The sequence below is a fragment of the Plecotus auritus genome, assembly GCF_963455305.1.
Source record: "Plecotus auritus genome assembly, chromosome: 3".
Taxonomy (NCBI): Eukaryota; Metazoa; Chordata; class Mammalia; order Chiroptera; family Vespertilionidae; genus Plecotus; species Plecotus auritus.
The window spans coordinates 206,026,828-206,040,450 of record NC_137772.1 but is presented as its reverse complement, the minus strand read 5'-3'; the positions used below and the strand labels follow the sequence as shown (position 1 = coordinate 206,040,450).

General features: G+C 57.2%; 1 protein-coding gene across 4 annotated transcripts; it reads right to left on the bottom strand.

Annotated features, from left to right (window-relative positions):
- Positions 1-160: 160 nt before the first annotated feature.
- IFFO1 (intermediate filament family orphan 1) lies at positions 161-13,382 on the bottom strand. Of its 4 annotated transcripts, none has more exons than XR_013960192.1 (9): positions 12,575-13,365; positions 8,514-8,574; positions 8,273-8,368; positions 7,341-7,481; positions 6,289-7,053; positions 6,096-6,216; positions 5,712-5,807; positions 1,850-1,980; positions 161-1,185 (listed from the first exon to the last, which is right to left on the bottom strand). XR_013960192.1 is itself a non-coding variant. In XM_080661495.1 (9 exons), the coding sequence occupies exons 1-9, from the start codon at positions 13,345-13,347 to the stop codon at positions 1,080-1,082; spliced, it is 1,683 nt and encodes a 560-aa protein (XP_080517621.1). In that variant the 5' UTR covers positions 13,348-13,382; the 3' UTR covers positions 161-1,079. The 4 variants fall into 4 exon arrangements, 3 of the variants coding, with proteins under 3 accessions (XP_080517621.1, XP_080517620.1, XP_080517622.1); XM_080661495.1 differs by having other exon boundaries at positions 6,289-6,446; positions 12,575-13,382; XM_080661496.1 differs by having other exon boundaries at positions 162-1,185; positions 6,289-6,470.
- Positions 13,383-13,623: the final 241 nt, after the last annotated feature.

Sequence of the window (13,623 nt, the reverse complement as noted above, 5' to 3'; positions counted from 1 at the left end):
ACCTGGTTTTGCCACCTGAGGCTTACTTAGGGCAAGTTACTTAGAACTTAATGGCCATCAGGTGCCTCTCTGCACCTGTTGAAATGGAGATGAAACTAGCACATAGCTCGCAGGATTGTGTAGCTACCACCGGAAAGGGATTCAATCAGTGACACAGGCATCCAATAAATACTCTCCAGTTTCATTCTTAATAGATTCCATTCACATGTCAGCACAGCTCCCCCGGCCGTTATGCTAAGGTCTCAATCCCGTCTCCCCAATTTCTCCAAGGTTTCCCAAGTTCAGACGTCTTCCTCAGCCTGTTGGTCTCTGTGTGACAGACACGGAGGAGGCACATCTTCCACTGATCCTTGACACCGAGACCCTGAGCACATGCACACACCTGTGTGCACACACGTATAGCTTCACCTTTTTGTCACTCAGTGACGGAGACAAGAGCTTCCAATCTCCACGATACTGCACCCAGTCAGACCCAGAAGGGGCACAGAGACCCCTTCAATATGGCATTTCCATGAGGGAGGGGTCATGCCACATCCTTATGTCCACAGGCAGGGGACCGGAGCACTTGGACAACAGAGGACTTTGCGCCCTGTGCAGCCCCACTTCCTCACCTGGCACACGGAGAGACCCCTCTCCCACTGCCAGTGTTGCACATGCCCGGGGCGTCCGGCCTGACCCACACGTCCCAGTGCCTGGGCCAGTTAGCACCAGGACAGAATCAGACATGAGCTGGCGCTAGGCCAGGGGGTGGGGGATCTATCACATTCCTTATTCAATGGAGAAGTTGCGGGGCCACAGTCGCACTGGCAGCATTTTAAAGATGGGGAGGCGCAGACACCCACGCATGAGGTCAGGAGAGCCCCGGCTGCGGCAGGAGTCACCTGGGAAGGGCAGGCCAAGCCTCGCTCCAGACACCCTAGAACCTGGAGAGGCCACGGACCAAGGAGGAAGCCCGAGGGAGGAGCGGCCCTGTCCGGGGCCAGGCGTGGTGCAGCGGGACAATGACGTTCCCTTCTGCGAACCCCAACTGCGAGGCGGTGCGAGGTGCGTTCCCATCAGGGTGGGACCGGAGGCAGGTCCTATCTCAGGGAGCTATCAGATGAGACATCTCGATCGGAGTCCTCAGTCTCGCTAGGCGGTGGCGGCGGGTCGCTAGGCGGGACCGCAGTGAAAGCAGGAGACTTTCTAGAAAAAAACACCAGCTGTCACCTTGGGGCAGGCAGGACCCTGGTGAGGCTGGCACTCCTCCCCCTCGGCCTTGTTCTCTGGTGACTGAATCTCGGGCCAGGGCAGGAGGACCACGGAGAGAAGGTGGGTGCCGGGCAAGGGAGTGGGGAGGGGACTGATGGGGGAGCCGTCCCTTTATCTTGAGGACTTGGGGAGGCTCAGGGTTCAGGAATGTTTGAAGTAAGAGATGCCGCCTGGGCCGAGTGCACTGACTGGGTGGCCTCAGCTTTCTGTCTGTCTGTAGAACTTTTGTGACTTTTTTTTCTTTTTTGTTGCAGTGTTACTTACATGGTCAAAGCACAAATGATGGCCTAGACTCTCGGTAAACATCTACCTCACACCCCTTCTGTCCCTGGTCAGTTTTCAGCTGCCTCTCACCAGGGAACCATCCGAGTGGGTGGCACTGGGAGGTTTCAGCTGCCCGGCCACGAATGGACATCCACTGGGCCTCATACCCGGTGACCTCCCCTGAGAGCCCACAGCCAGATGTGACAGTCACTGCGGAGGGTCTTTAGGGCTTGCCCGCCAAGGGGCTCTGGTCCACTGCGTCCTCCCTAATGCGCCCTTGGAGGAAGCATGAAGGAAGGTGGGCAGCGCCCTACGCTCTGGGGGAGGCCCTTACCGGTCCCCAGACTGGGTGATGAGCCGGCGGCAGGTCTCCATCTGCACGTCCAGGCCCCGCTTCATGCTGCACATCTCCATGTACTCATGCAGGTGCCGGTTCATGTCGTTCTTGGCCGTGGCGAGCTCCAGCTGTGGCAGGGACAGGGCAGGGCCGTCAGGTCAGCAGTGACCCTGCTGCCAACCCCCAGGAGGCAAATGTGCCAAGAGCACCACGGGGCAGGGGGTCCAGGCCACATAGCTGAGGGCTCAGATGTAAAAATACATCAGCCCTGGCTGGTTTGGCTCAGTGGATAGAGCGTAGGCCTGCAAACTGAAAGGTCCCAGGTTCGATTCCGGTCAAGGGCACATGCCCGGGTTTGTGGGCTCGATCCCCAGTAGGGGACTTGCAGGAGGCAGCAGATCAATGATTCTCTCTCATCATGGATGTTTCTATCTCTCTCTCCTTCTTCCTTCCTCTCTGAAATCAATAAAAATATTTTTTAAAATAAAATAAATCAGGCCCAGCCAGCATGGCTCAGTGGTTGAGCATCGACCTATGAACCAGGAGGTCACGGTTCCATTCCCGATCAGGGCACATGCCTGGGTTGCGGGCTCAATCCCTGGTGGAGGGCGTGCAATAGGCTGCCGATCAGTGATTCTCTCATCACTGATGATTCTATCTCTTTCTCCCTCTCCCTTCTCTGAAATCAATAAAAATATATTTTAAAATAAAATAAAAATAAATTTGATCAAGGCGGAAGGCACTCAATATGCTGTCATTCCTTCTAGTTTTCCAGGCAGTCTTTGCCTACAGAGGAATGCAAAGGCCTCTGCCCAGGCCTGCAGTCTTTCCACAGACCGGCGGGAGCCATGAGGAAAGGAATGTTCACCGGGCAGGAGGGAGAGGAGGGGAGTTCCTGGGGGCGGAGGGCACTGTCTGTGGGTGGCCTTACTCTCTGCCTGGGGTTCCTGCTGGCCTGGCTCATCCCTCACTCCCCACAACCTGTCTGTGTCCCTCACTAAATCGGGAACTCCTGTAAGGGCTGGGCCACAGGCCTTACTCATCTCCACAGGTGCATGGCCGGTACCTGGATGGGAAATGAATTAACTGTGAAGTATCTACAAGACTCATGCATAGAGGAGGACACCTGTCCGCACTGCTGAAAAGGGTTCAATTCTCTTACCATCCATTTTCTCATTATTTTCTATTTTTCATTTATTTTTATCCTCACCTGATATTATTTTATTTTACTTATTGATCTGAGAGAGAGAGAGATAGCCAGTTGTTTTCTTATTTATGCATTCATTGGTTGATTCCTGTATGTGCCCTGACCAGGGATCAAACCTGCAACCTTGGGGCATTGGGACATGGCTCTAACCAACGGAGCCACCAGCCGGGCCATTTTTACTTTATTTTCTCACTTGTAAGCCATTTCAGAGACTAACAGCAAGACCTGCTGCCAATACTGAATGTCCTGCTGGTATAAAATGTATCCCAATGTCAGAAATGTTACATGTAGAAAAAACACGGGGCTCCGAGTCCAGGAAATACGGCCTCCCTCCCAGAGCCTGATTCTGCGCCACAGGCTTTGAGGCAGAGCTGAGAGGTGGTGCAGAGGCTTAAGAGATCTGGGCCAGAGACAATCAGCTGCCTCTCTTTGTTTGGGGTATGAAGGGCAGGGCCAGAAGCAAGGCAGAAAGAAACTGCCTGGAGGTCATTTGCTTGACTGCCTGAGAGCAAAGAGAAAGGGTAGGAAAGCAGCCATGAATAATCTGAACTGGGCAGAGGAAACCACCCATAACTAATCTGAGCTGGACAAAGGACGGGAACTCGAAGAAGTAAGTGGGTCACAGGGCAGACGCAAGAGATGGTCAGGACGGGGACCTGGAAGAGAGGGTGGCCTGGGTGGGTGTGGCTGGAGCGCAGCCTTGGTTCCAGCTGGGGCTCCAGGTGGGGTCCCGCAACAGCAAGCCAGAGGAGCAGGACGTGCTGACTGCGCCAGCCAGGGCGGGATGTGATCCACCTGCTCTCTCCGGGGTATGGGCAAACGTACGTTCACAGACATTCGTACGGAAGGTAATACAGTAAGTAAGTAACAACACAAGAATAAACTGTTTCTCGTGCTCACAACTGTAGGCCTACTTTTGCCCAGCTGTATATTCTATCACCAACACACATTCTCTCACCACACAAGGCTAGGACTGCCACCTGTTGTCTCTACATGTTTGATGCCCCCTGGATTCACACAATTCAAGCAGAGATGCGCACAGTTTAGGAGGAATCCACAACAGCCCACGCTGAGACTCCTGGGTAAGTGGAGGGGTGGGCTAAGGCTGGGAACACATGGGGAGAAGAAAGGAGGTGAAGGAGCAAGAATTCTTTCCCACCCTCCACCCTGGGCCTCGGCTTGACCATCCAATAATGGGACAGGCCTCCATCTCACTGACCCTGAGAGATCAAAGGTCACAAAGATAAAGGGACCTGGGGCGGCCCAGATGGACCACCAGGAGCAACCCTGCAAACAAAGCCACCAAGTCGGCTCTGCTAGCATCCCCTGGGAGAGCGGAGGAATCGGGCGACTCGAGAACATCTTCAAAAGCACGTTTCCCTTTAGGATTTTCTTTTCTTTCTTTTCACATCAGGCTGTAAACTAAGGCCCTCGGTCCAGGGGAAGCAGCAGCAGGATGCAGCCCGGACCACTGCTCCGAGGCCCCTGCTGGTGAAGGTGCAGTGAGAACATCACACCTTAACTCCCGTGCACAGGAGGGAGGGAGGAGCAGGGGAGGGAGTCAGGCAGAGGAGGAGGCAGAGAGGCCAGTTCTCCTCATCCCTCAGCTGGCAGCATAAAGCCAGCTGTGCCTGTGACACTGAGCACTGCCCGGCCGGGGCTCAGGCGGCTGCAGTGCCGTCCTGTGCACCAAGGGCTGCGGGTTTAATCCCCGTCAGAGCACAGACCCGGGTCGTGAGTTAGAACGCTGGTCAGGGTGCATACGAGGGGCAACCGATCGATGTTTCTCTCTCACATCAACGTGTGTCTCTCCCCTCCTCTCTCTCAAGCCATCGCGTGAGGCTTAAAAAGAAACTACAAACACTTAGCACTTCTCTGCCTGGGCAAAGCAAAAGCAGGTTTCACTTAGAGGAGCAGGACCATTGGCGTGAGGTCGTAAGAGCATAAACATGCCACACGGGCTTGAGGAGGCGGAGAATTACGAAGTCTACCAGCCTCATCCCCAAGTTAGAGTGCTCAGGAAAGGACCCCTCGCCCAGGGCAGGAGGGCTCACAGGCATCACCTCAGCCTCCGCTCCCCGCAACCCCCTCCATCCCCAAATCCTTCCTGGAGCCCCTCCCGGCCTAGAGTTTAAGTAAAAGCACCAGCTCCAGCTGCCACCTCTAGAAGGTTCCTCAAGGCTGGGGAGCACGAATAGAGCTCCCTCCATTAGCTCAAAGGCTGAGCTGAAGAAGCGGCCAAGTCAGCCCACCTGAGTGGGTTCCAGGACTAATACTAACTCCACAGGGCATGCTTACTAGCTGACAGACACTGCCCTCGCTCCACAGGCGTTATCTCATTCCATCTTCCAGCAACCCTCTGAGGGGGTATTATTAAGATTCCTTTTTTACAAATAGAGAAACAGGCTGAGAGAGACGAAGAAGCCTGTTGAAAGGTAGAGCAGTAGCAAGTGAGAGAGCTGAGACTTGAACCCATCTGCCTGCCTCCCTCCTGAGGTCTTAGCCCACCAGAGGTACAACAGCTGGGCGCTCACACCTCCCTGCAAAGGAAAGGGAGGCCTGGCGTCTGGGTTCACAGGAGGGACCCGCAACCTGCAGCCCCGCCCACACCCCCAGGAACCTGAGCTGCGGGGCCTCCACTCGCATCCTCACCTCGATCTGGTCGATGGTTTCCTGATACTCTTTCTCCCGGGTTTTGAACAGGGACTCAGTATCTTTAATCACCTTCTCCAAACTGTCTTCCTGTTGCTGGAGTAGAAAGGGAAGCAAGGGTGGGCGAGGGGCAAAGGGACGGGATGGGACCGGGCGGGAGGGGGGTCATTTCACAGGGCCAAGAAGGGGGAGAGAGAAAGTCCGGTTAAAGGAAACCGACCATCGTGAAAAAAGGAGAAGGGTCAAGAAGAAGGGGAGAAGCAGGTGAAGGATGATGGCCACAGAGGGAAAGCAGAGCGAGGAGAGCAGGAGGGCAGGGCGGGAGGGAGATGGCCGTGAGCTGGAGGAGCAGAACTGGGGCCCGGGGCCGGGAGGGGAGGTTACCTCTCCCTGGGCCTCTGCCGCTGCCATGGCATAGCCTGAGAAATCCTCCCAAAGCAGCAGAGTCTCCTCAGTCTCCTCCCAAGTCAGGCTGTCACAGTCGTCCTCAAAATCATACTCCCTCCTAGAGACAGGGAGCCCGTGTCAGGGGGGGCTCCGGCCTCGGGCTGCGGGGCTGGGGGCCTGCGGGACTCACAGCTGGTTGAGCATGCGCTGCATCTCCTCGTTGATGCTGAGGGCTGTGCTCTCCTCCTCATCCCCATCGGGCTGGCGGGGCCCGTCACTCTCCGACAGGGAGGGGTCCTCCTCGGTGGCAGCCTTGCGCTCCCGCTTCCGCCCCCCCATGGATGGGACCTTAATGGGAGACAAGTGCAGAGACTACAGAGCCGAGGCCGGGTGCATGAGGAGAAAGGGCGGCGGGAGGAGAAGCGGGAACCAGCGGTGGGGAGGGGGGACGGACAGAGAGAGAAGACACAGTTTCAATGACAGGAACAGAACACCAGTCACCAAGGGTCAGGCACACAGACAGACGGGCACAGGGCTGCAGACCGAGGCAGAAACAGAAGAGACAGGGAAACAGCGGTGAGGTGGGGGAGACATGGCTTGTTGTGACCACGTTAGGATGTGCACAATGGCTAATGAGGATTTTTTTCCTAAAAAAAAGGTCTTTCTAATGAAATGGCTGAACAAAAAAGCAAGTTTCAGGTTGCAAGGAGGAGGATACAGTGTTCACAAAGGAGAACCTAAGCCGCATACCCAGATCTGGAAGCCGGAAGAAGGGATAGAGAGAAAGGAAGCAGAGAGGAAGAGAGAAAAGGGGGAGAGAGCAAGGAAACTGAAAGGGGAAAAGGCTGCGCTGAGAAGCCCAGCAGGTCAGGACCGATGGCCAAGGCCTGGGTAGTTTAGAAACAGGGACTGGGACATTAATAAGCTGCATGAGAGCAAAACTAACCAGTTTCTTCTGTGGAGAAAGCCAGAGAAGATGAGAGGAAGAAAGAGGAGAGGAAGCAGACAGAGGAGAGAGGGGGAGAGATGGGTTAGAGACAGCTTCCAAACTTCCCTTCAGAGGCTGCTCCTGGCCCCCCAGCTAGTCCCACAGGGGCCCCTGGGTGCCAGGATGCATCCCCCTTGAAGGAGGATGGGCAGCAATGAGGGAAGGCTCTTCGCCTGCCCAACCCTCCCCTGAGGCCCTCAGGTGGGCACGGAGGTGTGGGCGGGGCCAGGCGGAGGCCTGCCCTCTGCCCTCACCTGGAACATCTGGATCATGTCCTCACAGTTGCGCTGCTGAGCCACATCGCAGAGCTTGGCGGTGATGTCGATGCGGCGGCAGATGTCCATGTCTACCTTCATGGCCTTCTCCTGGATCTTCGTGTCCAGCTCAGTCAGGTTCTGTGCAGGGAACACGGGGAACAGTGAGGAAGCAACCCGCATGCCACACAAGGGCCAATGGGCCCTGGCAAGATCCTCCTCATCCTTCTGATCACACGTCACCACCGCCTCCCCGACGAAGCCATCGCCAGCTCCTCCAGCAGCATGCGTCCCTCTGGGTGCCCTCCACACAGCACTCGGCCCAGGCGCTGACTTCTCAAGCAATTGGCTCCCTGCCAGATGGGGAGCCCCTGGAGGGCGTGGCCCAGAGCCTGGGACATGTGGGGGGGTGCCTCTTGGCACTTATGTTCCGAGAGAAAGAGAGACCACTGGGCGTTCAGAGAGTGGAGAGCCAGGGCAATAAGGATAACAACAGCTAACACTTATTTAGCGCTAAGAATGTGCTAGCCCCGTCCTCAGCGTTATGATCGTTATGATCGTCATCCTCATTCTGCAAAGTACACGCCTTCATTTCCCCTCCACGAGCGGGGGGAGGCAGCGTGGCTGAGGAATTCGCCCGCGGCCACACTGCCTGCGAGGGGCAGGGCTGGGGCCCGTGCTCTTAACTTCCTGTTGAACAAGCTCTGGTGATGGAGGCGTGCTGCCTCTCCAACACAAGGGGCTGTGTTCCTTCTTTTTCTCCCGAAGCACTAGGTGGCAAAGGGAAAAACGGAAGCAGAGCAAATTGGGGGGGGGGGGCGCGGCGGGGACCGAAATCAAAGGCCACACCTAGCAGGGCTGCTGGCCTGGGTGGACAGCCTGGTGATAAGCCCATCAGGGAAGAGTGTGAGGGGTGTGCTGGCTGCACTCACGTTGCTCATAAGCCCTTTGAAGACCACTAGCTCAGCTTTCAACTGCTGCACCTTCATCGCCAGCTCCTCCTGGCAGGCGTCAGCCTCCTGGACTTCCTAAGCCAATAGAAAACCCTGGCGTCAGTGGCACTGCCAGTGTGGGAGGAAGGTCAAGACAAGGAAGGAGGGACAAGGAACCGGCTCCAGGACCGAGGGGCACAGGGGAGGACTGAGGGAAGCCCAGGCGGTGGGGCGCCCTCACCTCCTGGAGCTCATGCACTCGCTCCTGCAGCTGCATCCGCACCGTGTACTCCTCTTCCCACCTGGCAGACAGGGAAGAAGGCAAGAGCATAGGGGCGGAGTCCCTCCCTGTCTCTAGCTCCCTGCTCCCCACGTGTCTGGCTCAGGCCTCAGCCCCTGGGTGTGGTTCCCTAGATGAGGAGGAGCTGTGGGCAGGAATGCCTGGCAGGCCGGGCGGTGGCCAGCTGCAGCTGTCGGGCGGCCCCACGCTTCCTGGCCAATGCCGAGTGCACCAGCTGCCTTCCCGGCACCTCCAGGCCACACACCAGTGAGTATATCTGAGAGCAACTGCAGTTGCTCTGGTCCTTCACATGCCCGTCCCATTCAGGCCCCAGCCCAACCAGCTGTCCGCTGGCCTCATCCCCCACGTCCTGCCCACACCAGACCACAGGCCCACCCGGCCCAGTCTCCCACCTTCAGAGGCACAGATCCGGTCTCCCGCCTCCTGCCTGCACCAGAACAGAGCTCCTCTAGCCTGCTGCCCTGCCTCGCACGGGGCCATTTAACCCTGTAAAAGCAGCTGCAGGACACACACCGCGTCAACAGAGATGCTCAAGAGCTGGGAGGAGACACTCAGTCCACCCCGCATGCCCGAGAAACTGCCCACCGGAGTCCCCGCTAAGTGAGCTAGAGGGAGGTGACAGTGGAAAGCAGGAGGCGGGGCTACTAAGCACCCAAACCCAGAGGGAAGGGAACCTGGAGCATGAAAAAGTGTCTCGTGAATCAGTGGGTGAGAACCAGAGGTGGCATCTCCTGGGATGCAGGATTCGGAGACTAAGGCCACCGGCAGGCAGGCGAGCAAACACTCTCACCACAGGCAGGGTCTCCGCCCAGGACCAGGCTTCTCACCCAGGGTGGTCCCAGGTAAGCAGTGCCTGGTCCGTTACATCACTGAGATGGAAGGCTAGGGTGGGGGCAACACCGCACCCCACAAGGCTGGCTGGAATAGCGGGACTTCTCTGACCCCACTCACATAGCCTGTCCCTTCCTGCCACATTCTTTAATATAGTTTTATTGATTTCAAAGAGGAAGGGAGCGGGAGAGAGAGAGAGAAACATCAGTGATGAGAGGGAAACATGCACTTGCTCTTGCAGCTGGATCCGCACCAATGATTGGCTGCCTCCTGCACGCCCCCCACTGGGGATCGAACCCACAACCCAGGCCTCTGCCCTTGACCCGCATTGAATCCGGACCCTTCAGTCCTCAGGCCAATACTCTGTCCACTGAGCCAAACCGGCTAGGGCCTTGCCACATTCTGGGAAGATTCTTCCAGCCTGAGAAAGGAAGGGAACTGCACCAAGAAAAACTTCAGTGTAAGAAAGGTGGTTAGGGAGTAGCAAAGAGGACAGTAAGGAAATGAAAATCCAAGAGAATGTATTCTGTAGACACGGGATTCAATCCTTTCTTCCCTCCCTCCACCTTTTTCCCATCTCGCCCCCGCACCGTTCCCTGGCTCTCCCTCCAGGCGCGCCTGGCTCTCCTGTTCCTCACTCAATCCGCACTGCAGTATTCCTAAGAATAACTTCTGCATCACCAAGGCTGCCCCTCCCAGTTGGGCAGGGAGAAGGCAGCCAGCCCGGCCACCACCCTGCCAGCTACCACCCTGCCAGCCACCACCCTGCCGGCTCAGCATGCAGCCCAGGCAGAGCACAGCCTCTTTGGTTCCCTGCCACCCTTCCCTGCTGCCCACATCCTTCCCCTTATGGATTTTCTTATACAAGATCCTTATCTTTCCTGGCCTTGTGTTCTTCATCTATAACATAAAGGGACGTGGTACCCGCATGCCCCTGGAGTCCATGAGTCCCTGGAGGAAGAAGGCAAGACTGACAAAGGGACATTAACCCTGGACACGATGCATCAGGAAGGGGGGAAGCATTGTTTGACAGTGAATTCAACAAATTCAGGTAGAAACTTACGTAAGGACGTTATATAAGGATTAAGGTTAATATAATCTTACAGGGGGGAAAAAAAAAAGAAATCGTGGAAGCTCACTAGAATTCTATTTACACTCCAGTCAGACTGTTCCGAAAATAGGTTCATTTTGACCTCCGTTCAAATCTGTCCTCACTAAGGAGGTTCCCTTAATATGTAGGATTTGAGCAATTTCTGTGTAGTCTGTATTTACCAACCACCTCTCTTCCAGATAAACGGTATCCTTGAGTAAAGTGAGGAAGCAGGGGCCATTCCTGTCCAGGAAAAACTGAGGCCAGGAAAGAGAACGCCCCAAGGTCACACAAGGAAGGGGAACTGAAAGTAGAACCCAGGAAGCTTCAGCTCCCTCCCAGTTTAGTGTTCAAGCTATGGCCAGGCCTCACAGGCTGCAGACAGGACTACAGTGTTACTATAAAGAGAACAGAATGAGGGCAGGGGGTCTGGGGGGGAAGGATGAGTAACTGCCAGTGTCACGTACCAGACAGCTCTAGCTGCGGGGCCCTCTGCACAGCAGCCTGCTGCAGAGTGCTGAGCTCATCAGTCCCCAAGGAATAACTCTTTGCTGCCTGGACAGCTGGACCAAGGACAGACTCTTGCAGTTAAAAAAAAAAAACGGCCCTAAGAACAGCAGTTGTTCCTGTGGTTGTAGAGGTATTCCAGAATTGTCCATGTTGCACTGCTCACTGTGTTAATGAACTCTGGCTGGAGCTGGGGCTGGGGCTGGGGCTGCAGCAAGGGCAGGCTGGGACTGGGTGGCATCCAAAGGATGACTTTAGGATAACCGGGATTCCCAAAGACATTCATAACATGGCCTACAACTAAGGAAGCCAGTATGAGGACAAAACTCAGCCTCAGAAGGCATGCTGATCTGTGATCGGCTAGAGTCTGCCTGAAGGTTGTCCCAGGACCCCCGTAACTTCCCAGAACATTCAGCCAATCCCCACCAGACAAATCTCCCATACTCAGCTGCAAGGATAATTCCCGGGCCTGCCCACTAGGGGTCAGAGTAGCTACTTAGGAGGTTACACCTGAAGGCCCCCAAACCAAAGTCAGTCATCTTCCTTCTTGACCCTGGCATGGGCAGAGTCTACGGAGGGCTGGCTGCACGAGTGCTCCTGTCCCAGCAGCCTGCTTATCAACCCTCTAAGGCAGCCACTTGACACACAGCCAGCGATCTAGCATGGCATCCCTTCGCCTGGCCTTTTGTGCTACCCTGCCAGGTTCCCCATAAAAAAGCCAAATCTTCATCCTCAGAAGGTACCGAGCCTGCCCCCAGCTACGGTACACTCACAGGGAGTGTCCATATTCCCAACTTCCTCCTCCCCGCTCCTCTGACTGTTCTCAGTGCCTCCTCCCTGGCTCTGCACTTCCAGATTCCCCACCTCCCACTAGCCCTACAATTACCAGTCCCTCCCCTTTCCCTAGGGAATTCCCTTGACTCTTTCTTGCCCCATGTTTCTGACCTACTCCAAGCAATGCTCTGCTGTCCCTGAGCCTTTAAACCAGCGCAGGTACCCAGCCTCCATTCCCAGCACTGCTTGGGAAGCTCTGGGCAGTGGCAGGATCACCCACTGCACCCGGCAGCCCTCCCTCGCCACTCCCTTCTAATGTCACATTAGACTCCCAAGTTGAAGCCGTTGCCTCTTACTCTCCATCAGTATGTGGAGCTTATTTCACAAAACCACCCGAGGGCTGAGACTGATGGGGATAAGCAGTACCGCAGACGTGGCTTCTCAGACCCTTGTCCCTTTCACACCTCACAAAACCCCAGTTACACCCTCCTCCAAACACTGCAGCCTAGAGGAGACAGAAAGACGTGTCAGAAGAAATCTATGAATTCCCCACAGTATTCCGCTCCCAGTCTCCTTCTTGTCACGGGTCTGACTTCTGCATTTTCTGCGGATCCAGTCTTCGGGGAGCCAATGCCACCCAGCCACTTCCCAGCGAGCTCCTCCTTACACAGCGGGAACTTACTCGCGTGTTAGTCCTCCCTGATTCTGGGGCCCCAGCTGCCCTCCTCCCCGCACCTCGCCCTGGCCCGTGTGTGGCAGGACACTAAGCCAGCCCCCGCCGGCCGGTCCCCATCCCTACCTCCGCTTGTACTCGTCCCGCTCGCGCTTCACCTTGGCCAGCACGTTGTAGAGGGCGCGGATCTCGGGGGTGATGGTGTCAATCTGGACGCCCACCCCGTCGGGGTGCACCCACGACAGGCCAGGCCCCTGCACCAGCATGGGCTCCAGTCCCGGGCCGAGCCGGCGGGCGTGAGAGAAGGACCAGATGGTGCCGGGCATGAAGCGGGCCGACGAGGAGAAGGCGGCGGAGGTGGAGGTGGAGGGCGAGGAGTGGCAGGCGGCGGTGGGCGCCAGGGGTCCGGCGGGCGAACGCGCGGGCGAGCCCAGCACCCGAGCCGATGGGGTGCAGACGGCGGACGGCCGGGAGCCCAGGGGCAGCCCCAGGGGCCGGATGGGGCTGACGAAGCCGGTCTGCACGGCCTGGTCGCGGCGAGCCGGGCCCCGCCGGCCCGGCTTGCCCTCCTCCAGCGCCTGCTGCAGCTGCTTCTCCAGCAGCCGGTTGCGGCGCTCCAGCTCGTGCACCTTGGCCAGGAAGCAGCGGAAGCGGAGGTTCAGGGTCTTGAGCACGTTGATGTTGGAGCCCAGGTCGTTGCGGAGGGCCATGGCGGCGGGGGGCGCGGGGCCCGGCCCGGGCGGCGAGTAGGCAGCCGGGCCCGGAGGGGCGCGCGGCGACGGGGACGCGTCCCCACCCCCCGCGAAGCGGTCGCTTCCCAGAGGGTCCCCCGGAGGCCCGGCCAGGCCCTGCTGCTCCTGCTGTAGGAGGAAGAGGTTGGGCCCGAATAACGGATTCATGGCTGCGCCTTCTGCAGGGAGATGGAGCCCGGTGCAGGGGCAGGGATGCGGGGCGAGGGAGAAGGGCCAATGAGGCGCCCGGGGGACGCAGGACAGCCAATCAAACGGCTCGGCAGAAAGGGCAGAGGTCAGGGGGGCGGGGGAGGGTGCAGAGGAAGCCAATGAAAGGCTTGATCTGAGGTTGGCTCCTGAACTTTTCCGGGTCTGAGGCAGAGCCCAGAGCTGAGCAGAGCACAAGCCAGCGATTCTCTTGAGCACCAGACCCCAGTCTGTGCC

Excerpts from the sequence above, each read along its gene's own strand:
- IFFO1 (XM_080661496.1), bottom strand. The coding sequence starts at position 13,347 with ATGAATCCGTTATTCGGGCCCAACCTCTTCCTCCTACAGCAGGAGCAG. Across the intron at positions 7,482-8,272 it reads TCAAAGGGCTTATGAGCAAC|AACCTGACTGAGCTGGACAC; the intron begins GTGAGTGCAGCC and ends TTCCCTGCACAG. Across the intron at positions 6,217-6,288 it reads CAGCGCATGCTCAACCAGCT|GAGGGAGTATGATTTTGAGG; the intron begins GTGAGTCCCGCA and ends CCCTGTCTCTAG.